A 25,770-nucleotide genomic window follows, 5' to 3' on the forward strand; every position below is an offset into this window, starting at 1 on the left:
GTTAAGCCAAAGGTCTAAATATGAGCCAACCGGCTCTGATACCAAATGAAGGGAGCCGTGACGCCTAAGAGGGGGGAGGGTGAATTAGGCAACTTAAAAAAATCTAACTCTAAACTATGGCCTCTTTTTCAACCTCTAGCAAAACCTATGCAAAAGATAATCTATCTAGATGTGCAACTACGGTTTTGCTAGTAGTGTTGCTATCTCTACCGCAAATGATGATAATATGATCAATGTAAATGCGGAAGCTTAAAGAGCAAGGTAGAGATATGCAAACTCCCGTCGATGACTCCGGTATTTTTACCGAGGTATCGAGAAGCGTGCAAGCTTCCCTCTAGTCCTCAGTTGGAGCCCCTCGCAAGGAATCCCTCGCAAGGGCTAAGCTCCCGGTCGGGTAACTCCGTGGATAGCCTCGGGCCTTCCCCACGCGCAAGTGGGTCTCCGATGTGCCTCTCGGCAAGCCTCTCCCGGATGCTCCCCGCCGTCTTCACTGTCAAGCTTCTGGCCGAAACACCGCGGGCCTTGTTCCCTCCGGTACACTGCTGGCGGCCACACCACAAACGCGGTTGGTGTGATCTCGCAAGACTTCAAGCCCCTCCAATGTACAACACTTGTGCTCGCAAGCACGAGGTGGCAAGAGGTATGCAAACCTCACTAAACACTAGGCAAACACCTAGAGCAAGCGCATAAGCGGTGGTCTAATCAAGCTAAGCACTTCGCAAAGCACTTATGCTAATCACCTAATAAAACACTAAGCACTATGCATGTGGAGATCACTAAAATGGTGTATCAACACTCTTGGTATGTTTCCTCAGCTCCACACTTCTCAAATGACCGGTTGGGGGTTGTATTTATAAGCCCCACTGAGAAAGTAGCCGTTGGGGTCGAACTCCTACAAATCTACTACTGACCGGCCGCGAACCACCGATCGGACGCTGCCAGTGTCCGGTCGCCTGCCACCGGACGCGTTCGGTCGTAGTTTCGTGTGCCTGGAACCTCTCTGTACTCGATCGGATGCTGCGTTTCTGCGTCCGGTCGGTTGCCGCCAGCGTCCGGTCCTTACGTCCGGTCGCCTATCTACCGAGCCACCGGTCCAGCGTCCTGGTCGCGCTTCCAGCGTCCGGTCGCCTCTGCGAGCTCGTTTCTTCGCGATCTTGCGTACGGCTTGGTTCCAATCTTCATGCTTGGACTTTACTTGATATCTTGGGTCTTCACTTGTGCTTCTAAGGTCTTGCTTGAGGTGTTGATCATCGGATCATCATGTCGCCTTTGTCCAAGTCACGTCTTGCACCCTATTGGACTACAAAACAACCACTTGCAAATTCATTAGTCCAATTTGGTTGTGTTGGTCACCAAACACCAAAATCCAAAGTAAATGGGCTAAGGGTCCATTTTCCTTACAGCAGGTTTACTAAATTAATTATTTAGTGATGATGCAAAAGCATACTTGGACCAAACCAAGTTTACCAACTTGTTGCACATACCAGAGGAACATCAGAAAGTATAGTGCCAACTTCTAAATAAATTATTTAATATCCTTTTCTAATTTATTTAGTTAATTAGGTGATTAAAGCAATATATAGTAAAACTATTCGGAAAAATCTATAAAATTACAGTAGCTATCTCATGCTTCACATAGACTACCATAAAAATTTCAAAGCAATTGGTCAAGCAGAACTTGCTGTATCAAAAATAACAGATGGCAGGGCTATTTCCAGCATAATTAGGAAACCCTATTGAAAAGTGTCAAGCAATAGATTTCACATTTTTCCTAGTATCTTTCTAGCATAAGAATAGCACTCACCAAATTTTACCTTTACTGGATCTATAGAAAAATTATGAAAATTCACACAAGATCCATCCATGCAAACAAGAGAATTACCTAACTCCTACATACAGTGTTCAAAATGTATGAAAATTTAACTACAAGCTATTCATGATATAAGCAGTACACCATAAAAAGGTCATGCCATTTGGAGCTACACAGAAAAAGATATAATTACCCCTATTTCCCTCATGATTAAAAGAGATAATTAGCAACTCCATTTTTCATAATAGAACATGGCATAAATTATATTTTTAATATAAACTAGACATTATCAGGAACTCAACAAAATTGGAACCACATCATTTGGATCTACCAACTAAGAGATACACATTTTTGAATTTGTACACAAATTTGTGAAAAAGAATAAAACGAAACAAAATGGAAAACCTAATCGCTACAGCTGGGCCGGTCCGGAAGAACAGCGGCCCACGAAGCACGTGCTAGCGCAGCCCAGAACTCGGCGTGGCCCAGGTCAGGCTCCCGCCTCAGCTCGGCGACTGACGAGCGGGTCCCGCGAGTTAGCGAGACAGATAGGGGAGGAAGAAGGGACGACGGCGTAACTCATCGCCGGTGGTAGCTCCGGCAAGGCCATTGGTACCAACGTGTTAGCCTCACTCATGCGCACCTAGGGATCTCATCTATTGTAGCGATTTCAGCGGCTAGAGGGAGTGGCGACGGCCATGGCGGTGCATGGTCATGGGTTGGCTGGCTCCGGTGAGGTGACGGCGTCACGGCCCTAGTGGCCTACTCTACGAGCATCAGTATCACTCACAGAACCTACAGCAAGGGAAAAAGGGGATGGTAAGAGGCTCGAGCGGCACAGCCACGTGTGAGCTCGGCCAGCGGCGGTCATGGCGACCTGGTGGAGCCACGCTCACGGTGAGCTCTACCTGAGGTGAAAATGAGATGACGGTGTGGTCGCGGACGTGTAGGAGCTCACGGTGGGGCTGTGGTTCAGCTGAATTGGACAATGGCGCTCAGTTGAGTGGGATTTGGCTTGGTGGCGGCCACTGCTTCCCGGTCGCCGCGCTCGCAGAGGAAGGCGATGGCAGAGAGTGAACTAGCGAGATGAAGACCGAGTGGCGAGGCGCTGGCTTTCATCTAGAGCAAGGACACATGATGTGGAGGCACTGGCAGAGCATGTACACCACGTGGTGATCAGCTCCTGAATCGATCGGCCACGGCGTCCTTCTGACGTTTTTCTGAAACGGCCGAATCGACGCCCGATGACACGACTGACAGCGTGTTTTTGACGATCTATAACTCCCAAACGGTGGTGATCTGGTTCAGGGTATAGTTAACAAAATTGAAGATCTAAGTGAGTACAACAACTTTGTCAATTGGAGCTCGAGTTGGTTCGGCCTGGTTAGGGAGATACAAGGCTCCAAACAATGACACACGAAACTAAAAATCGTCTCAAGGACTTAGAAAAATTCTAAGTGTAGAATTCAACCCCAAATCTGACTTGTGGGCCATGTTTGAGACTGTTCCACACATTTTCATGAGTTGGTCACAAAATAACTTTTGTTCCTTGATAAATTGGCTACAACTTTGGTAAAGGGTGCATAGCCATGCAAGGTCTCTAGGTTGGTCTTTTGAATCAGTCAAACAGTGGCACTCTATAGGTCATTCTAAGTCAAACCTCCACTAGAGGGCATTTTTATCATTTTGATCCACATGAACAATGTCCCATCAATTACCCTAAGTGTAGTTAAGGTGTATCAGACCATAATTAACCACTCTACACAAGTGCTACACCAACTTCTAATGATCACATGTGATGAAGCAACAAAACAATCAATTTCACTCTAATGTTGCAATTCCATGTTTCACATATTTCATGACTTTGTTGTAATTTTACACTTGTCATATTACTACCATGTTGCCATGTTTCAAGGTATGAGAAACTCATGTTGCATTCACACGTTGCACTACTACCATTCACAAGCAAATCAAGTATGAAACAAACATAATTGCGAATGTTGCATATGCATGTTTCAGTGACAATGGCATGATAAGATAGATGATGCACATGTTTATGAAATGAAATGCAATTTTGTGGAAGCCAAACACCTAGGGTGTTACATGTTAGTTCTCCACTAGATCCTAAATGCATATGCAATGAGTTAGAGCATCTAGTGGCACTTTGATAACCATATTCCAATACGAGTTTCACCTCTCTTAATAGTACGGCTATCAAACCTAAATGTGATCACACTCTCTAAGTGTCTTGATCACTAAAACAAAATAGCTCCTATGGTTTATACATTTGCCTTGAGCTTTTTTTGTTTTTCTCTCTTCTTTCCAAGTCCAAGCACTTGATCATCACCATGGCATCATCTTCATCATGCTATGATCTTTGTTTGCTTCACAACTTGGAGTGTGTTACTTATCTCATGATCACTTGATAAACTAGGTTAACACTTAGGGTTTTATTGAATTCACCAAAACCAAACTAGAGCTTTCACCAGCAGCACTCGCCGCGCCGTGAGCTCGCACGGCTGCAGCGCCCGCCCAGCCGCGCCCCCGACGTAGCCGCCGCACCCACCGCAGCGCCTACCTTGCCGCGCCCACCCAGCGGCTCCCGCCGCTCCTCGAGCTCGCATGGCCGCAGCGCCCGCCCAGCCAAGCCCCGTCGTGGGCGCCGCACCCATCGCAGCGCCCGCCATGTCGCGCCCGCCGCGCCACGAGCCCGCCGGCCATGCCTCCCCCGTCGATGTCAGCGCGCCCTGCCCAATAGGGCGGATTTGCCCCATCGGTATTTGCGAGCGCTGGGGTCGCGAGGGACACCGCTGCGCCGATGCGGGTTGCCGGAGCGCCATGACCAGCGGGCGAGGTCGCCAAGGGCCGTCGTCGCGCGGGCGCGGGGTTGCCGGAGCGCCATGGCCGACGGGCGCACAGGGCACGACGGTGCTCGACCGCCGGGGCGTGGTCGTCGGTCTTCTGCCTGCACGGAGCTTTCGCGTCAGTCGCGAGCAAATAGCAATGAAGAGAACGAGCGGATAAGAATGAAGAGGAAGGAAGCCACACACATGCTGCCTGCGGACTGCAGGGAGAAAAAAAGTAGGAAAAACGGTGTTTTTGCCCCCGCGGATGGGATAACTGTGATAAGTGCATTTCAGTCATTTTGTATATGATTTTATGTGTTTTGTTTTTTTAAATCATTTAATCAGCCTCTAAATAACGGACATCCAAACCAGGGGCAAACTATTTCTTCGTTTTAAAATAACAGGGATAAAATCATAAAGTTGAAAAAAGAAGAGTAAAATCACAATTGAACTTCTGTACCGGGAAATAACACCATTTTCCCTTAATTTTATGCCTCTCCTTTATTTGCTGTGTAATGTCGACGTGTATGTGCCAACATGCATCTTCTCGAAGAGCCGACCATCACGCAATTTGAACGGATAAGAATAGAAACATCTTGTATTTGTTTTTTTAAAGACAAAAATCATTTCATCGAGTTATTTATAGGACAAGCTAAGAGATATATTTGTTTGTTCGTTTCGGTCAGGGCTTATTAGTCAGCAAACACAGTGTTCCTCTCATAATAAATCAGTATCAATTGAGCTTATCAGCCCAGAAATCACCTGCGAACATGCTGATAGAGTCCGTGGGTCTGTTTTACCGATCTCTTAGAGCACCCGCAGTGTGGAGGACCGGGGTCGGTCCTATACTGGGTCCCACCAATGACGTGACTTGTCCTGGTACTCGGCTCGCAACGTATCGAACCGGGAGCGTCAACGACACGGTAGGAGAGAGAGCGAGCCAAGACGATTTCTTTTTTTTTTTCCATAGGAGCGGGTTCGATACGACGGACCCGGAGCTCCATCGAATCGGCCTCGCAATGTATCGACCCAAGTTTGATCGGTGCATTTATTGTATTGATCCACCTTCGAACCGCACACTGCTGATGCTCATCAATCAAGGGCGTGTTGGGCTGACTGGCCAGCCAACTCATGAAATCACTGTTCACATCCTATCAGAACATTATTTTTTTCTCACAATAATCAGCCGGAACAGTATTTTTCAGTCCCGCCGTAGCAAGACAGAGGAGAGGCACCGCCGCCCCCGCACGGTCCCAGAGCACGTCTGCACGTGGGTGAAGCATGGGGGCATGTAGGACAACCGAAAACGAAGGATCATGCTTCAACGAAGCATCAGGCAGCAGCTCGTGACCCGTGAGGTGGCCATCCCGCGTCCCGACTGCCACCTGCGCATCCGCGGAAGGGAACGTCGTGACGGCCCAATCCTTGGCCACACCACCCAGGATGATTATGAGGCTGCATCCAGTCCACGACCCGGTGTCAGCTTCGTTCATCGTGACTAAAGAAAACGTCACAAACTGTAGCATTATACACGTACGAAGTGCTCTAGCGAGCGTGCCAGCGCCCGTTCACCGAAGGGCCAGCCCGACATCTCCAAAAACCTTTTAAGTTGCTCACCTCTAACTTTCAGAAATTTAGAACTTTTCAAGCTGCTCACTTTTTTTTTTTTTTTGAGAGTAAGTTGCTCACTTCTAACTTCTGAAATTTAGTGCTCCTCATCCAAGCATACCGTATCCAGGCCATGTATGTTGCTGCGGTCCGTCTAGGTGCGCGCACACTGTGCAAGTACCATTTTCTTTAAAAAAACACTGCAAGTACCCAAAAAATACCTTCAGAAATTTAATTTTAAAAACTTTATTATATAAGTAAAAAAGAACTTTTCTTTCAACAAAAAACAAAACAAAACAAAGCAAACCACATGGTATGTACTATGCCTAATTATCATCCTTGGGGAAGGAGGGGTCTGAAAGCGAGACAAGGGGGTCTGAATTTTCCACTTTCAGCTGTCGTGGTCGGCAAGGCTGTGTCTCGTGCCCCTATCTATTTCTATCTTCATCCTTGGGGAAGGAGGGGTAGTGGCTGAAGCGCTGAAGACGTCAAGTGTGTGATTGTGTACCGCATTCAATAGCGTTTGGCTCGTGTGGATGCATTGCGGAGAGAAGTCTGGTATTCCATTACACTGTAATCGGTTACTAGGCAATTCAGGTCCGATCCCGCCCTCCCCAAATGTAATTGCGTCCCTTTCCATGGTGTAACCAATGCTGGAACCAAACACTATGACTTCAGTGAAAGTTATCAGTCCCGTGCTGTGCTCCCGCGGTGGATAGGCCATAGCCACGTAGCAACCACAATGTGTTACAAAAGCAGTCCATAGAGAGTAAATTATTCGCTATCAGATCCGTAACAAAAAGGTATCCACAGTATATATATGGGCTGTCTCTAAGCATAAAAAAAAATAAAAAAAAATTCTCCCACCCCTCTCTGTTACAACCGTGACGCTGTTGGCGAGCACGAAAACACTGCTGCTAGCTGCCATGAGCACAGGGAGGAGCTTGCTGCCTCGAACCTTCGACGCGGCTGCCATGGCTTGGGGAGAAGCTCGACGGTGATGTGGTCTCACCGGTCTCCGGGAAGAGAGGCACTCGTCGGAGGGGCCATGAGACCAGCCGTCGCAAGGGCCACGCGACCCCACTCGTCGCCCACCGATGCTCGTCCTGAAGCCACGGGACCTGTCGTCGTGTCGGTACTCCATGAGCTCCGACTGCAAGACCTCCCCGCAATAACAGCCTCGCTTGCGCAAAGGAAGAGGCTGGATGCTGCAGGAGCTCGATTGAGTGGTAGCCAACAAGCTATGCTGCCGACGATTGGGTGCTTGGCCGTCTATTCCGACGAGAGCTATGCAGCCATCGTGGAAGGGAATCTCGGGCGAACGAAGATGGCCTTGCGAGCGAGAGGAAAGCAATATTTTTATCTATTCCCTCCGGTCTCCAAAAGAATGAAATTATATAATATTATCATGTTTTAGTATATACTAATTATAGATAAAAAAAGTATAAATATAATATCAAATAAATACCATTAGATTAGTTACAAAATGTATTTTTATAATAAATTGATTTGAAGTCCTAAATGTAAATAATATTTACTAGAAACTTGATCAAACTTGAAAGTACTTAAGTCGGCATACATATCATAGTTGCATCCTTTCAGGGATAGAGGTAGTACTGAGCAAGTCTCACAATTTATCTCCACCAAGCCCTGTTCGCTTGAACTTATGGTATAATATTTCTCTCACAACAAATCAGTTAATAATACTTTTTCAGCCTGACTTTTCAGCAAAGCGAGCACAGTCACGTTTAGACAGTTGACAACTTGACATCCTCAGATGCCTCGGAAAGGACAGTCATAGGATCCAGCACAGTCGCGTTTAGATAGTGTCAGGCCCAAAGTTGGCTGTTGACCGTGGGTGTGTTTAGATGACAAATGTGGCTAGCCCTGTAACTCCCGTGAGTAGTTTATGGGCCCCTGTCCAGCCGATTCGTGGGCAGCGAAACCATCGACCAAAGTTTTGCTGCCTGATGCTTTGGCTGGGGAGCATCCAAAGAAGGCCATAACCACGATGGAACACTGTCACTGATGATTACAAGGAGCATAGTAAGGAGAGCAAAACAATTTATTATTATTCACTATAAAGATCCGCAAGAATATATACAACGAAAAGAAAAAGAGAGAATATAGACATCCACACCCAAAGGTACACGATCCAAACCTTCGGTGGGACTCTGGAGAGCTGACTTTAATCTATATGTCATACATGAGGTAGAAACTAACTCTGGGTAACAATGACACAAATTTCTTGGTTGACCAATATCTATGTTAGTGTTGAGCTTCACGAAAGATCAAATGACCCTTGGCCTTCGTTGATCGCATAAAGCAGTTTCTTTAACATGATAGCCTGCAAGAAGTTCCAACAACAGCACACAATTCAGAAGGATGGTACAGGTAAAAAACCTACGGGCACACTTGCACGAGTAGCACTGTAAATATTTTCTTTATGAAAAAAACAGCGTGAATCAATAAAAGTTCTTAAAAGTTATGCTATGTTGAATTTAAACTAATGAAATAATGATTCTAACTTATGAGTCGCTGGTCTTCTATAAGCCAGTCAAACCAGCAAGGTGCTGGCCAGTGTGAACCCAGTTACCAGTTACGATAAAGGCTATGGTCAAGTAATTCTTTGGTGACTGGGTTTCTGAATCCTCGATTTCCAAGGCAACACAGGTGATATAACCACAGTTCGCCAAAAAGCAGAAAGAAGCATACCTTGGTGGAGTATGGTGGCAGTTTAAGATAGTTGGCACAAGTCATGACACTAGGTAAATCATCATCTGCAGACTCTGTTGCTCCAGTTGGATTTGAAGTATTATTTGCCACAGATGAGTGCTGGAATTCAAACAAAATTCAAAAGTTCAATAATATGTGGGCAGGCATGTCAACCATAAAGTAGAAATATTAACAAAGATTTACCTTCCTAACAATAGTCAACTTAGGATTTAGGGCAGCCAAACCCCCAGGTGGAAGCCGAGGAGCACCAGTCACGAACTGGCAGAAAGCATGTTGCTGCTCAGGAGTAAATTCTGCCATGATCTCAAGAAACTGCAAAACAGCACAGTAGAAACATCCAAATAAACTTATGAAACATGCAAATGAAATACTAAGAAGCAGGGAAACTTACATTGACAATTGCAGGACTCTTAGAGGTATAACCATGGTCGAATTTTATATGTTCAGGCAGTGTTTCCGGCTGCATGATGTGAAATTGTTCAGAATCAGCCAAAACAACTACTCCATTCATCCCGAAATATTAAGTGTATTTTGATCAGGGAAAAGTCAAACAAAATAGATTTTGACCATTAATTTCTCTTGCAATATGTTTTCATTTGCTAAACAATTAATGTCATCTCAGAGGCACTCTGAATGTAAATCTATTAATGCGAGTTTTATGTCCTAAACTTGTATATAATTGTTGGTCAAAGTTTGTAAAATTTGACTTTTCCTGTACAAAATACACTTATCATTCTGGGACAGAGGAAGTACAACATAAAGAATGACAGCACAGAAGCAGTACCTCCCAAAGTTCACGGCGACCACAAATCAGATAATCAAGTTCTTGAGGAGAAAATATTTGGAGTGATGATATGTCAAACACCTGAAGTGACAAATATACAATGAAATATTTTTTTCGAAAAAATAAATAAATGTGCTAGTTAGTTCTACGATCATTGATTAACAGAAAACGATCATGAATCAAAAATACCTGATTGAATCCTGCCTTCAATGCCTCTACTTGCCGCATTATTCCAGGTCTTAACAGTAGCATCCACAACCAAAGAAATATACTCTTCTAAGTTATAAATGTTGACCTACAGAAGGGGATAACAATATGAGTAATCTGCAGCAACACTGAAGGGAAAAAAAAACTAGGCCGCCATATCACTTACCACTGCATTCTCTCCACCTTCCTTGAGAACATAATCGGGATAGCCCGGAAGAGTAAAGTCCAAACATAAATCTTCAATGGGAGCACCACGGAAACATAATTCTTCTATTTTTTGGCTCTCACTAGAGCAGGACTCAAGAAATTGTTTACGTGCAACGAGAATTTGCAGTTCTTGCAATGTCTTTCCAAACTCAGTATCCAAAGATAATATATCATACAAATCAAGTTCCTATTGAAGCAAATTTGGTAAAGTTAACAAGGGAAAGGCATATATAGAAAGTTAAGTTCTAACAGAAAGAGGAGTTTTAAAAGAAAATATAAAATGAATCTGGCTCAAGGGCTCTCATGCTTACTTGTCCAAGCAGAAGTTTGTAAAATGCTGTCGACAAAGGCAAATCAAGAAGCCTTCCATCTTGCAATGCTTTTGCCATCGTTCGACCAACTAAGCGGAAATACTCGACAACTTTGAAGAATTTGCTACCTTCTGATGCAGCAGCACTAGGTGGCCAAGGCTGAGGAAATAAACCAAGAGGTGCTTGTACTATGTTCCTGCTCTCAACAAGTGATTCTGATTCACGCTTTTCATCTGTTAAATCATCAGCATTTTCATCAATTTGCATGCCAGAATCATCTGGAGAATGAGATCTCCATAATCCTAAGTCAACCCTTTGCAGCTCACGGCTTAAGAGAGTATAAAACTCCAAAGTTGGACCAAGTCCAGTTCCAACTTCACCAAAGTATTCAACTTCTAGGACAGCCTTCTGATTAGAGAACATCTCCATAACTTTAGCCGCAGAATCCAAGATACGGTTACGAGAAACACGGACTTTCTGGCGTTGCAGTCTACCAACCCTGACTTCTCTTTCAAAAGCAGTGTTAGTATTATCACCCGGTTGTTGAAGACGATGCAGTGCACGAGACAACCCAAAAGCTGTGGAATAGAAGTATTGTCTTCGTGTTTCAAAAGGAAACAGGAAAGGACAAGCTTTCGTCAGCTGATAACACCAAGATGGCAAACTGCCACTAAACAGTGCAAGAACATCCTGAATTTGCCGAGCAAGTTTTGGGGTCATCTTACTGTTGACAAACTCCTCTGAGGGTACCTTAGCTCCAACATCGTATAGCCCATCCAACGTAGCAACTTTTCCTTCAGCAAAATCATCACAGGTTGCCTGCAGTTTCAGACGAGGAGATAACTGATTCAAGCCCTCCAACACACGTAATAGTGATAAGATATTGTAGGTTTGGTTTGATTTCTCTAAATCGCAGGGAAGCTCTCCTTGCAAAATACTATCAAGAAGAGAAGTGCACGATTTTTCAGACAAAGTTTTGCTAGAATCTGATTTAGAAGGTTTTGGCACTGAAGCTGAACCTCCAACAGACCCCTTCTCCGCTGTGTTATCAGCCTTCTGATATGTTATAGTGAATACATCACCCCAGAAGTGGTTACCATCATCGGGTAAATCAGATCCACCTAACCGATCTTCATCATCCTCATCATGAACTACTTGCCTTTGAACAGCTTGATATACAGTCAAATGTTTGTTAAGCTGCTTCCCACCAGCTGTAAATATCAATTTGTTGTGACGCTCGGTTGTACGAGCACCCAATGGAAGGCCATTCCGATCTCGGCTACCTCTAATACCACGACTACCTACTGAAGTTAATCCAGCCATTGCAGCTGCAGCAAATGACATTGCACCCCGTGAACCAAATGTGCTTGGACTTCTAAATTCAGCAGCATCCAATCCCCTGCCAGAAGTATTTTTTGTACTGGAACCAGATGAGGGCTGTGCCTGGTTATCATCAGCAGCTCCTAATTTCACATCATGCACTCTCTCAGGAACACAGGAAGGAAGAGACCCTCGGAGAACCTGAACATTTTAACAAAATCCACTGAGTTCCAAATCATGTCCACTCAATACAAACCTTTGTAGTAATAAGCAAAATGGAAAAAAAAATATTACTGCCTCATGATCATCATCTTCATCCTCGGAGACATCCTCGTCGTCGTCATCAAGCATTAAAGCATCACCAATCTCAACTGGAGAAGCATCAAGATCTTCATCCTGCAGGTATAATACTTAATATAAATATATGTTGAAGGCCCTTCGATCTGTTTAGTTTCTAAAATTCAGATAAAGGAGCATGCATGCGCTAGTCCAAATAATAGTTCATAAAGTTGTTTTCCCTGAAAAATTCACTTAGATATTTAAAAATGAAATACAAAAAATCAGTTATTTAAAGAAATAAACTCATATTTCATATTTGTGGGTATCCATCATATAGTTCAGTATACTATCTAAGATACAAAAGTGTAGTCAGGTCATTACATAACATCACTTTAAATTATAGTGAAACAGGCATATTTCTACTTTGGTCTTTGTTGCTTCAGTTTTTATATCTTATTCAGCTATAATAACACTAAATGCAATGTACACAGAAATGCCACAGCTCAGTACATTTTCATTGCTATACATTTATGATATTATACTTATATAGTTATATAATCTGTACATCGTTTGTCTCTGCAGCATATCCCTTTGAAATCCTCTGCTTACATACTTGGATCAAACTAAATACACTATGAACACTAAGGAAAAACAAATTAGCTGCATTACTGTTATGTCATTACTACAAAAATCATTTGTTAGCTGAGTAAACAACAAAAGGCACTGTTAAAAAACATTTGCAATCAAGCTGTCCCAGAGTCAGAGAAATTGAGAAATTGAAGCCAAACTTAGCAACAGAGGTCACTTAGGAGGGCCCAATTGATATATTATGCAAATAGCAAATAAGATTGAATGCATGAGTATCTAACCTCTGAAGTGTTGTGACCATGTGATGGTTTCAGTTCAACATCTTTCTCTGAAGCAGCTTTTCTTCGTGCAGCATTCCTAGTATGTGGGCCTTTAGATTCATCCAAACTCAATTTAAGAACAGTTTTTCCTTTTCCCTTTGATGTGTTTATGCTTCCCTCCTGATAATCCTTCTTAATTGCACCACTAGTGGTAGCTGATGACTGTGATCTTAATGATGCTCGACGGCCAGATTGAATTCCTGGCGGAATTGAAGGCGCAGTGGAACTTGCTGCTCCGGATTCAGAATTATTTGCAGATGAGACTGGAGGCTTCGAGACTGGCTCCGTGCGCTGGACTCTAGGCCAAAGAAAATCTTCAACAGCTGCCAGACTTGCTAATGAGTCAATAAGAACAATATTGGATGAATAATCCTTAAGTGACTTTTCACCAGGCGCTCGACAAAGACGCAATTTGACGGGCTGTGACACTAGCTAAGCCTGCCGTCAGGCGGGATCCTCCCAAAGTCGGCGCTCTTCCAGAATGGCTAAGCACAACTGGGAAACGTTCCAACGAAGAGAGGGCACTTTGCAGTTTATGGACTACGAATGCCATAGGAGTTCTATTCCCACTTTTATCATTTGGAAGGGCAAGAGATATAAATGCCTTGTAGCGTCTGACTGCTTGATGACGCAAATTTGGTATGTTTGCTTCAGACACCTTTTCCCTCCCAAATGTTCCACATGACAGATAGGTTAGCAAAGCTGTAACAACTCCACTTCCGATGAACTCAAATGTCGAAACGCCATCCCCCTTGCTAAGCTCAGACAACATTTCAGCTATTATACCATCCAATTGCTCCTCAATATTGCATAACACATCAAAGCTATTGCCTACTACAGCCTTCGATTTTCCTTTAGCTTTTGTTTTGATAGTGTCAGCTGTTGTATTCAGTTTTGCACAAAGTGCCCTCAGTTTAAGGAGATCATCAGTAACTGCAATGTCACTAGAGCCAGGCTCTGAAGGGAAATACTTATCCTTAAATGACTTTGCATGATTACTAACTAAAGCACGGAGACTATTATTTGGAACTTCAGCCGTGCTCGGTGGTGAATTGGCAATCACAGAATGGGAACCTTTTGATCCATCAGGCAAGCTGTTTTCAGTATTCACAGCATTATTTCGCCGGCGGTTGCGCCTATTTTGTGATGTAATGGAATCCACATGATTGTCCAGCTGTGACACTTGAGGAGTCACTTGACCAGTGAACTCTGGGCATATAAGTGACTCAACAGCATGAACAACGCCTTCCCTCACAAACATCTTCACAAATATCTCTGGAAGCTTTTCCATTAAAACTTCTGCTATCTGAAGAGCAGGGATCAGCACTTGTGGATCTTTCCAAGCTAAAATGCCAGCTAAAAAGCTGCAATGGTTAATATAAAAGTCAATAGCTTGAAAAATATTTGGAATTCATGTGATAAGACAGTTTCTAATAACATGAGATAACTTAATGGAAGATATCCCAAGTTTTTGTGTTAGCACCTGGAAATGTTTGTCGTGCTAAGGAGAGACTGGATCATCTCGGCTGAGCTAAAGTACATTAATTTCCCAATGACAGATAAGCACTTGTGGCGTATTGGTCCACTTACGCTAGAGCCATACACCTGTTCAAGGTATTGAAGTCCTTAAGAATCGCATCAACATGATAGCAACAATGTCCCGTAATACCACATCAGCATTACCATTAACACCATCAAAGAAAACAGTAATAAGACAAGAGACTGACCTGTGTCATGGTAGGTAACAGGTCCATACCAAATTGCTGCAGAAGTTCAGGCTGACCACGCAATAACTTCTCCCGACCTGATAGTTCATTTCCTGTTGAACCATGTTCACTCTGCTTACTAGAAGTGGATTTCTTTACAGAAGAACCTTTCATGTGAACATCGGAATACATCGGTAAAGAAATGGTCCCAACAGGCAGAGGAGGAAGTAACTCATCTGCAAGCTTCACAATCTCATTCATCTGCGTAATACCCAAAAACACATAATGGCATCATTTGCAAGTGGATCATGTGGTGATAATATATACCTACAACCAGAAAGCCGGTAGCTTTACAAGTTACAATACCCATTAAAATTTAACATAGATGACAATTTATCAAAAATATAAACTGTGCTAATGTCAGAATATATTCTTGGTACCAGGAATAGAACATAGGATAACATCAAGTTCACAAATGCTCAACATGGGAACTAGTATGGGTATGCTCGCATTGAAGATGTTAGTCGCTGAATTCTTACTCTTGATAGTAGCAGAATTCTTACTCTCATCGAGAGAGGATGACACTAGGAGTTGGGGTAATTTTCTGGTTTATTTCCAAATTCCATGCCAACCTGAGGGGTTGGGGATACATATTTATAGGCTGCTAGCCAGCCAAGCATATGCCTAGATGCTAGTCTAAGATGCTAATATGTTGTCCTCTAAGATGCTGTCCTAGATGCTAAGATGTTGTCCTTGTGGCAACAACAGCCAGCAGCCCCACAAAGACCAGACCAGCCAGACTTATCCATCATTCTCCCCCTAAGTCTTGTGCGTCGTCTTCTGAGAAAGTTGAACCATCCCGGTCCTCGAGCAGAGCTCAAGGAACTTGATCCTCCCAAGGGGCTTGGTGAGCAGGTCCGCAAGCTGGTCCTTGGTGTTGATGTAGCTCGCCTTGATGCTCCCTTCCTCCAAGCAGCCTCGGATGAAGTGGTACCTTCACCCGGATGTGCTTGCTGCGTTCATGGAAAACGAGGTTCTTTGCCAGGGCCAGAGCGGACTTACTGTCCACCCTGAGCTCCACCGCTCTAGTGTCTCTGCCGAGGAGATCACCAAGCAGTCGAGCAAGCCAGAGCGCCTGAGTCGAAGCGGTGGAGGCCGCTATGTACTCGGCCTCGCAGCTGGACACGGCCACCACCTGCTGCTTGACCGACTGCCAGCTAACGAGGCACTTGCCGAGGAAGAAGAGGATCCCGCTCGTGCTCTTGCTGGTGTCGCTGTCGCCGGCGTGGTCGCTGTCGCTGTACCCGACGAAGTGTGCCGCCCTAGGGCACCTAGGGTAGTAGAGGCCAGTGATCGAGAGTCCCCACAACGTAGCGGATGATCCTCTTGACAGCCTGCTGGTGCTCCGTCGTCGGTCGCTGCATGAACCGACTAACGTAGCCGACGGAGAATGCCAAGTCCGGCCGTGTGTGGACGAGGTAGCGAAGGCTCCCCACAAGACGCCGGTACTTCGTAGCATCCACCTCCTCCGTCGTGCTGTCGCGGCTCAGCTTCAGCCTCTCCTCCATCGGAGTGAGAGCTGGGTTGCAGTCGGTGAGCCCAGCTAGCTCAACGACGCGCTTGGCGTAGGCGGTCTGTCGAAGCGTGATCCCGGAGTCATCCTGGTGCACCTCGATTCCCAGGTAGAAGGAGAGAGGCCCCAGGTCACTCATCTAGAAGGTGGCCTTCATCTCTTCCTTGAATGCCGCCACCTCCGCATCCTTGGTGCCGGTGATCACCAAGTCGTCGATGTAGACACCCACCAGCAGAGCATTTCCTCCACTGCCCCGTCGGTAGATGGCCGCCTCGTGCGGGCTTTGCTCGAAGCCCATCCCCTTTAGCGTGGAATCCAACTTGGCATTCCACACCCTCAGTGCCTGCCGCAAGCCATAGAGGGCCTTGCGCAGGCGGAGCACCTTGCCCTCCTTGCCGGGGATCGCAAATCCCGGCGGCTGGTGCACGTAGACCTCCTCCTTCAAGTCGCCATTAAGGAACGCCGACTTGACGTCCATGTGATGAACACGCCAGCCCTCCTAGGCAGCTAGCGCAAGGAGGAGTCGCACGGACTCCATCCATGCCACGGGAGCAAAGGCGTCGTCGAAGTCGACCCCCTCCTGCTGCACGAAACCTCGTGCCACCAAGCGAGCCTTGTGCTTGACGATGGCGCCGGCTTCATCCCTCTTCAGCTTGTACACCCACTTAAGGGTGATCGCGCGGTGACCACGAGGAAGGTCAGCAAACTCCCAGGTGCGGTTCTTCTCGACTGCATCCATCTCCAACTGCATCGCGGTGCGCCATGCCGCGTGTCTCTCGGCCTCTGCAAACGACCGAGGCTCGCCGTCGTCACACGCAAGGTGCAACTGCGCCTCCAGGTCGTGAGGCACCGGTCCCGGCACCGGCTGGTCGCCGAGAAGGTTCTCCATCGTACGGTACCGCAACGGCTCGCCGTCATGGTACGCGTCGATGCGCTCCTCGTCGTTGGAGAGCGGAATAGCGAGCTCAACCGGGCTGTGCTCGACACGAGCTGGTGTTAGAGTAGACGTGCCCGGAGAGGTGCCTGTCGATGCTGGAGTGCGTGGCGGTGCCGGCTGTGGTGGAGTCGGCGAAGGACTCATCGCAGCCGAGGTCCTGGCTGGAGAGCGTGGTGCTGTCGGAGTAACAGGCACCGGGGTCGGTGGAGGCTCGGGGACTGGGGATAGACGCGCTCGCCGAAGAAGAGCTGCCTACTCCCCCAGCTCCCTCGAAGTGGACGTACTCGACAGTGAAGTCGTCGTACGTCGAAGCCGAGCCGTTGTCCACCGCCTTGTCCCACGCCCATCCTCGCCCTTCGTCGAAACACGTCGCGCGCCGTGCGCACACGCTGTGTCTTCGGGTCGAGGATGCGGTAGGCCTTCGAGCCCTCCGCGTAGCCGATGAACACTCCCGGAGTGCTCCTGTCGTCGAGCTTGCTGATGTGGCCAAGCTCCTTGGCGAACACGAGGCAGCCGAAGACCCGCAAGTGGGAGACCGCCGGCTTGCGCCCATGCCAAGCCTCGTACGGCGTCCTGCCGTCAGAGCGCCTTTGGTAGGCGAGCGGTTGAGGATGTAGATGGCCGACACCACCGCCTCTCCCCAGAAGACAGCTGGCATCCCCCTCTGCTTGAGAAGGGCCCGAGCCATCCCCACAACCGTCTAGTTGCGCCGCTCAACGACGTCGTTCTGCTGTGGGCTGTACGGCGCGGAGTAGTGGCGCTGAATGCCCTCATCAGCGCAGTACAACGCGAATTCAGCCGCCGTGAATTCGCCGCCGTTGTCGGTGCGCAGCACGCGCAGCTTGCGGCCGCACTCCGCCTCCGCAGCAGCCTGCGAGCGCCTGATGGCGTCCGCAGCCTTTCCCTTGCTGCCGAGGACCATCACCCACATGTAGCGGGAGAGGTCGTCAACGAGCAGCAGGAAGTAACGTCATCCTCCCAGGTGTGGCCGGTGTCACCGGCCCACACAAGTCCCCGTGCACAAGCTCGAGCCTCTCCTTGGCTCGAAAGCTCGCCCGCTGGGGAAAGGGGAGTCGCCTCGGCTTCGTCAACACGCAGACGTTGCAGAGCTGCTCCACATGGTCGAGGCACGGCAGGCCTCGCACCATCTCCGTGGCACTGAGCCGTTTCAGGGCCTCGAAGTGAAGGTGCCTGAAACGCTCATGCCACTGCCACGCCTCGTCGTCCCAACGAGCAGCGAGACAGAGGGGTTGTGCCACCTGCACGTTAAGGACATAGAGTCGATTTGCGCTTCTGGATACCTTGGCGAGAAGGCGGCGACGGCGATCCCAAATCCTCATGACTCCATCCTCAACCAGCAAGCGCGAACCGTTCTCATCCAGCTGTCCCAAGCTGATGATGGAGTTACTCAACGCGGGGATGTAGTAGACTCCGGTGAGCAGCCTGTGCTCACCAGACACGGTGGTGAAGATGACGGAGCCGACGCCCTTGATCTCCACGCCGAAGGCATCCCCAAACTTGACGGAGCCTCGGACGCTAGGGTCAAGCTCGGTGAAGAACTCCCGTCGACCGGTCATGTGATGGGTGGCGCCAGTGTCGAGGCACCACCCGTCAGTCTTGTCATTGCCGGAGCCATCGCCGAGGAGGGCGTGTGCTTTTGGCTCGTCAAGGTGGAGGAGAGCCGCTGCGGCCGGTGCCGCTGGAGGTAGCTCGATGCTTGCATGTGCCATGAACAGAGCCGGCTCCTCCGCCGCCTGTGCGACGTGGGCCTGGCCGCGTCGTGGCTATCGACAGTCCCTGACCCAATGGCCAAGCTGGCCGCAGTTGTGGCAGGCGTCATCTCGTGCCGGCTTGTGCTTGCCGGCGGCGCCGCCCTGGGCGCCTCTGCAGGGCATCACCCTCGGCACGTCCTCGCGCCCCGGCCTGGGCGTCTCTGCGCGCCTTGCACGGCTTGCCACGCTTGCGGCTGCCAGTCGCGGAAGAAGGCTCCCCCTTCTTCCGGTCACCTTGGCAGGCATCCCACTGCTCCCGAGTGAGGAGCTTCCCGCCAGGTGATGATGGGCCCCGAGAGAGACTGTGGCTCATCGCTGTCGACGACCTTGAGGCGACCTATCGCCTCCTCGATCGACATCATGGAGAGATCCAGTAGGGACTCGATCGAGCGAGCGAGCCATCTGCTTGTACTTCTCGGGGACGCAGCGGAAGAGCTTTTCGACAGCTCTCTCCTCGCCGTTGGTGTCATCGCCGAACTGCACCATCTTCTGCAACAGTGTTGAGACGGAGAGCAAAGTCATCAACGTCCTCACCTGGCTTGAAGGCCAGGTTCTCCCACTCCTTGCGAAGTGCCTGCAGTGTGGACTTGCGGGCGTGGTCGTTGCCGATGCGTGCCGCAGCGATGGCGTCCCTAAGCCTCCTTGGTAGTCCGCTTGTTGGTAAGCGAGAACTGCATCTCGGGCGGGACTGCAGCGATGAGGGCATCCAGTGCCCGTCGATCTAGGTCGTAGTCGACGTCGCCGTACCGGACTGCCTCCCACATGTGCCGCACCTGGAGCTTTACCCTCATCACCGCAGCCCATTCGACGTAGTTGGTCTTAGTGAGGGTAGGCCACCCACCGCCGAGGCCGACGTCCCTAACGACAGCCTGGAGCCCGTGGTAACCACGGTACCGATCCGGGGAGAGAGAGCCACGCTACCTGTGAAGGCCGCGCTCTCCATCGACCCATCCGCCACCGTTGCCGTGCGCGCCTCCTCCCGGAGCGCCACCTGCCGTGCGCGCCTCCTCCAGGAGCACCACCACCGTTGTCTGGGCTGCCACCGTGCTCGTGGGTGTTCGCGACTGCCCACTGCGCCGCCCGCGCTCGTCCTGCCTCCCTCCCCTAGCAGCTCGAGGTACGCGACGGCGCTGTCGTCAGCAGAAACGGAGCTGCTGATGCTGCCGCGTAGGGCCTCGACCTCTGCTGCCGCCGCACGCGCTGCATCCGCCGCCGCTGCTTCCGCCTCCGCTCTGGCTGCTGCCAGCTCCGCCGCTGCCAGCCTCGACGCCCTTGCCGCCCCGCTCGCTCACGTTTCTCTGCCGCGGCAAGTTCGGCCTCCTGCCGACGCCGCGTGCTCGAGGCGACTGAGCACTGAGACTGCCCTGCGGACATGACGCGCTACCGGGGGGCTGCTGCGTGGGGAGAGGGCTGCTTCAGACTGCTCGTCTGCGCAGAGGGAGAGGAGTGAGCAAGAGCGGCCAGAGCTGCTGCTGCTCTTAGCTGGGGCTGTTGCGAGGCTGGGAAAGAAGATGAGCAAGAGATGCTCAGGCTACAGGATAATACGACTGTGATACCAGTTGTTAGTCGCTGAATTCTTACTCTTAGTAGTAGCAGAATTCTTACTCTCATCGAGAGAGGATGACACTAGGAGTTGGGGCAATTTTCTGGTTTATTTCCAAATGCCATGCCAACCTTTGGGGTTGGGGATACATATTTATAGGCTGCTAGCCAGCCAAGCATATGCCAAGATGCTAGTCTAAGATGCTAGTCTAAGATGCTAAGATGCTAGTCTAAGATGCTAATATGCTGTCTTCTAAGATGTTGTCCTCTAAGATGTTGTCCTAGATGCTAAGATATTGTCCTTGTGGCAGCAACAGCCAGCAGCCCCACAAAGACCAGATCAGCCAGACTTATCCATCAGAAGAAAAGACAATGACGTGCCATAGAGGAACATTGACTACAAACTAAAAGTATAATATTTGGTTGTGATTAAAAAACAAATTGCATTATTAGAAACACGTGTTATGGAACTTATTCGGTTTCATTTCATCAAATTCATCAAAAACAGTGTTTTAAAATATACAAATATTATTGTTTTCTGCGATGACACTTGCTCCTGTGTCATTGTGCGTAAAGATGCTATATGGCACGCATTAGGCACTCCTACAAGTAAGCCCCCTCACTGCACCACGAAGTGGTAGAAGAGAGAACATGGAAGATTTTCAGGCATGTGTGGAGTACAGAGTGGGGGCAGAGATGGCTGTATTGAGGGACATGTAAGGTTGGGAACTGTGCGATTAATTGTGTGGCTTTATAATTAGGGCCAGTTGAAGCCGTTTTGGAAAACGTTTGGCAAAAATGGCTCCAGTGGAACTGCAATAATTTATATCAAATTTGTGAGGAGCCGAGAGAAGGCACTTTTTTCCGGCTCCGGCTCCTACAGGCTCCTTGCAAGGAGCCGTTTTTTAGATGGCCGTTTAGCAGGGCTCCTTGCAAGGAGCCGCAAAAGGCCGGAGCCAGAGCCATGCCAAAGGGGGCCTTAATAGAGATGATATCCTGGGCTTGGAATCAATGGTTAAAGTGCTATCTGAAGCATAGGGTATGTTGAACTCTGAAATACAAAAATGTACCACTCAAATAGCTTCATTAATTTACACTTAGCTTGTTAAGATGAACAACAAATGTAGATATCAAGCACACATGATACCCAAGGAGCATTAAAGTGTGCCTATGAAAAGACAAAATCACCTGATCGGCTGGTCTTGTTAAAGCAGGGGACACAGTTGTGCCAGCAACCAACCCAGAGCCTGAAAGGATATCTTTAAGTGTGCCACTAATTCCAAGAAGGAGAAGTGTTTTAGCTGCCAGAGGTGATCCACTTGCGCATATTGAGAGCAGACGAATCACACCCTGTAAGAAAGCATGGAATAAATTTCACAAATCTAAAATAAATAATTGTAACAACAAACAACAACAACAACAACAAAGCCTTTTAGTCCCAAGCAAGTTGGGGTAGGCTAGAGTTGAAACCCAACATGAGCCCCTAGTCATGGTTCAGGCACGTCAATAGCTGCTTTCCAAGCACTCCTATCCAAACAAAGATCTCTAGGTATATCCGAACCCTTTAAATCTCTTTTTATTGCCTCCCCCCATGTCAGCTAATAAATAATTGTAACAAAAAGAAGAAGAAAAACGAAGTGTACCGTATATGTCGATGTACTCAAGGATGCCTGTCCTGCTAAGTTGCTAACAGATACTAAGCTAGCAGCTTGTGCAACCAATCCATGATTGCACAACTCATCCAATTTTTCTGGAAATGGTGAAAAAGCTTCCACAATACGGGTAAGGCAGACAGAAGCATGCTCCAGAACCTGGAATAGGGAAAAACATAACATCAGCATCTGAAACATAGATGGCATCATGAAGGAAATCAGCATTTGGAATGGCAATTGTACTTTTGAATCATGGTAGTTCAGTAGATTAGTAAGAAGTGGAACCGCTTCCATTACAAAATCTGATGCATCAGAAGGAAGTTTCCTACACATATTAGCAGCTGTAGATAATGCAACTCTCTGAAAACATTCCATCAACAAAAACAGCAGTTAGTAATAAAAAAATAACAAGAATAAATAGTACAGTTCATCTGTCACAGAATAGAAACAAGTAATGCATAAGAATAGGCTATGAGATAAATGGGCTGAAGCAAGCGAACAAACATATTTTTTTTTGTGATGCAAAAATCTAGAATAGGCAGAGTGATTACCTGAACACCTGTGGAGAAAAAGTCAAGGTATGATAGGACTGCCATTAGTGCACCAGCCCGCAAGCAGGCAGTTGGATGCTCCAGGGATATTTTTTTAAGAGCTTGCAATGACTAAATAAAAAAAACATAGCATTTATGTTAGGCCACCATCAAGAGCATGCATAAAAATACGAAGAGATTGTACATGTATGCATCTATTATCTATACACATAGTATTTCAAACGAGAAAACATTATTTCTGGAGATCCAAACAACAGTAGAAACCAGAAAAATGTTCTATTGAAAACCAGTGGCAGAGCTTGCAGCCAAAGTTAGTAGGGGAAGAGGGCAGTGATTTGAAGATGAATTCAGTGTTTCCAAAAGCGTATTTACATGCTTCATTAGCGATGCAGCTCAAAATACTGCCAGTTCTTTTATGGAGTTGCTAAAATGAAGGGGGAGAGAGCATGGCCCGTATTGGCCCTAAAGCTCTACACTTGTCAAGGTATCAGTATCACAGAAGAATTAAGACCATATAAAGTTATAAGCTGAAATAATCACTTGAACTTCTGTAGCTGACACTTCTTGATGACCGGTTGCACTAAATCCAACTAAATTTGACAGCAAACAGGAATTGAAAATGATATAGAGTAAGATTTTCAAAGAGATTATATCAATTCAAATTTCACCACTTTTAATTATACCCCAAGAAAGAAAAGGTAAGGAATGACCATGCCGTATAATCAAGATAGAGAGGTGCCAGAATCATGGTACAGGAATAATAACATCTACCATAGAGTGGAAGCTGCAGATCAGGACACAGGAATATCTTAGAAAAACAACCTAACCTTTTCATTATCTAGTCAGAACATAGAAGGGTATCTATCCTGTTATCTAATTCATCAAACAGGCACAAAATAATCAACTTAACACAATTGTGTTAAATGGACCATTTCTGAACAAGAGCTTTCAATATGCACCACGTCAACACCCAAGAAGTCCAATTAGAATGAGGAATTAAGGAAATCATGCATTAATATCTGACCATTAGCAATTCCAAACTATTGCAAACTATGAAGGGAACAAATGGAATGCTAGGCAATGTTTACACACCAACATATGAAGTTTACGATAAAACCATGTCCACAAATCAATGAAAGGGATGCAGCAAAGTGACAAATAAGCAACATAATGAAAGCAATGTGTTAATGTAGAGCATACCTGCTCCGCCAAGTCCATGTATTCAATGGTGAGAAGCCGGGCACAAAAGCAAGGCACAGCACCATAATGCACAACTGCAGAGCAAGAAGACGGCAGCACATCGCAGAGGTGAGTTAGGGCTCGTGCTGCGAGCAGCATGATGTCTGGGTTGCTCTCGTGATTGAGCAGCCCGACCAGGACAGGGACAAATGAGTCCACCGAGAATGCCCCAAGAGACTCTTCTGTGCCAATGGACAGCATCTCACAGAGTTGTGTTAACGCCTCGACCTGCCGCCCATCCTCTCCATCAGCACGCAACCCCGCAAGAATCTTCTTCAACCTCCCACTCAGCTGCCCGGATGCTGATGACGATGACGCGGCTGCAGCTGACAGTGCTGACGACGGCAGTATATCGTCCAGGCCAGCACCAAGCTTCCTAAGCAGCCCCTGGAGCGCGGTGCTCGCAGAAGTCAGGCTGTGGGGGATGGCCCCAGCCCCGAACCCCGCATCGTCGTCATCCTCAATTCCCTCGAAACCTAGGCCCAGCAGGCGCTCGGCCTCGCGCACTCGGGAGCTGTGAGAGGGCTCCGGCTGCTGCTGCTCCTTACCCTTATCTGCGTTGGAGGTGCGGCCGCGGCGCCGCGGCGGCGGGTTGGGATTGGAGTTGTTGTCGCCCGAGGAGTCCATAGCGGGGAGGGGGTCGACAGCGGCCGAGCGGCGGGTGCGTGGTGGCAACGGCACGGGGTTGGGGGCGGGGGAGGAGGCGGCGGGAGGGTTAGGGTTGGGCCGCGAGCGCTTGGAGGAGCGGGAGGAGGAGGTCGCGGAAGAAGAAGAGGCCTCCGCCCGCTTGCGGCTGCGCGTTTCCATACAAAGGGAGCGGAGAAAGGAAGCGGCCGCCTCGCGGCGGCGGCGGCGGTGACGCGGCTATGAAGGGATAGGCGAAGGAGGCGGGAGCATCGGTGGTGCTAGCGATCGGGGGGGGGTTGGCGGGGGGGCGAGAGAGATCTGGCCTGGGTGAGGTTGGGAATTTGAGGGAAGGATGGGGATGGCTGCGCCTGCGCGGTGGTGATGCAGGAAGAGGCAGGAGGTTGAGGGAGGAGCTCGTGATTTGGGGGCGGCTTTCATGCGGTACGTGCACTTTGCTGCTCGACACCGCGCGAGGGTGTTGCTGGGCTTCGCTAAACCCACGGCTTTTGCATATAGTTGATTGATGTTTTGGTTTGGTATAGGGAGGGCCTAGGGGCGAGGCCCGTCGGGCCACAGCGAGGGCTGTCTAGTGCATAGTTAGATTGGGCTCCTCCTTTTCCTTATAAAAAAAAAAGAAAAAAAGATTGATCCCTTTCCTAACTTAGGTTATTTCGGTGCAGAGTTTTGTCGCCGGCAGACTTTACACATGCCAATCTTCGTGTCCGACCGGTCGGCATCCAGTGCCGACCAGCCGTCGAAGGAGGCTTTTATTGCTAGTTTGTTTAATCCGTATCCGTTTTTATGGGATGTTTAGATCCAACTACTAAAATTTAGAAAGTGTGTCAAAAAGATATTGTATCGGGTGTTCGGATACTAATAAAAAAAATAAATTACATAATCCGTCAGTACTCCACGAGATGAATTTTTTAAGCCTAATTAATTTGTCATCAGCACAGGTTTACTGTAGCAAAACATTGTCAAATCATGAATTAATTGGGCTTAAAAGATTCGTCTCATAAATTAGTCACAAATTATGCAATTAGTTTCATAATTAATCTATATTTAATACTCTATGCATATATCCAAATATCTAATGAAAAAGCGACTAAAATTTAGAAGAGACAACCAAACAACCACTGAGCTCACGATGGATTT

General features: G+C 47.8%; 1 protein-coding gene across 1 annotated transcript; it reads right to left on the bottom strand.

The window, feature by feature from the left end:
• Nucleotides 1-8,311: 8,311 nt before the first annotated feature.
• Nucleotides 8,312-25,064, bottom strand: LOC136494553 (E3 ubiquitin-protein ligase UPL3-like). The gene is given in 19 exon segments (XM_066490704.1): nucleotides 8,312-8,611; nucleotides 8,980-9,099; nucleotides 9,184-9,312; nucleotides 9,392-9,460; nucleotides 9,785-9,865; nucleotides 9,974-10,018; nucleotides 10,020-10,079; nucleotides 10,158-10,385; nucleotides 10,510-12,030; nucleotides 12,124-12,225; nucleotides 12,978-13,446; nucleotides 13,448-14,380; nucleotides 14,500-14,621; nucleotides 14,744-14,983; nucleotides 21,735-21,896; nucleotides 22,190-22,357; nucleotides 22,442-22,558; nucleotides 22,750-22,860; nucleotides 23,950-25,064. Coding segments are annotated over 19 exon segments (5,589 nt in total). The 5' UTR covers nucleotides 24,796-25,064; the 3' UTR covers nucleotides 8,312-8,545.
• Between the last annotated feature and the right edge of the window lie 706 nt (nucleotides 25,065-25,770).

The sequence above is a fragment of the Miscanthus floridulus genome, chromosome 11, assembly GCF_019320115.1.
Source record: "Miscanthus floridulus cultivar M001 chromosome 11, ASM1932011v1, whole genome shotgun sequence".
Taxonomy (NCBI): domain Eukaryota; kingdom Viridiplantae; phylum Streptophyta; class Magnoliopsida; order Poales; family Poaceae; genus Miscanthus; species Miscanthus floridulus.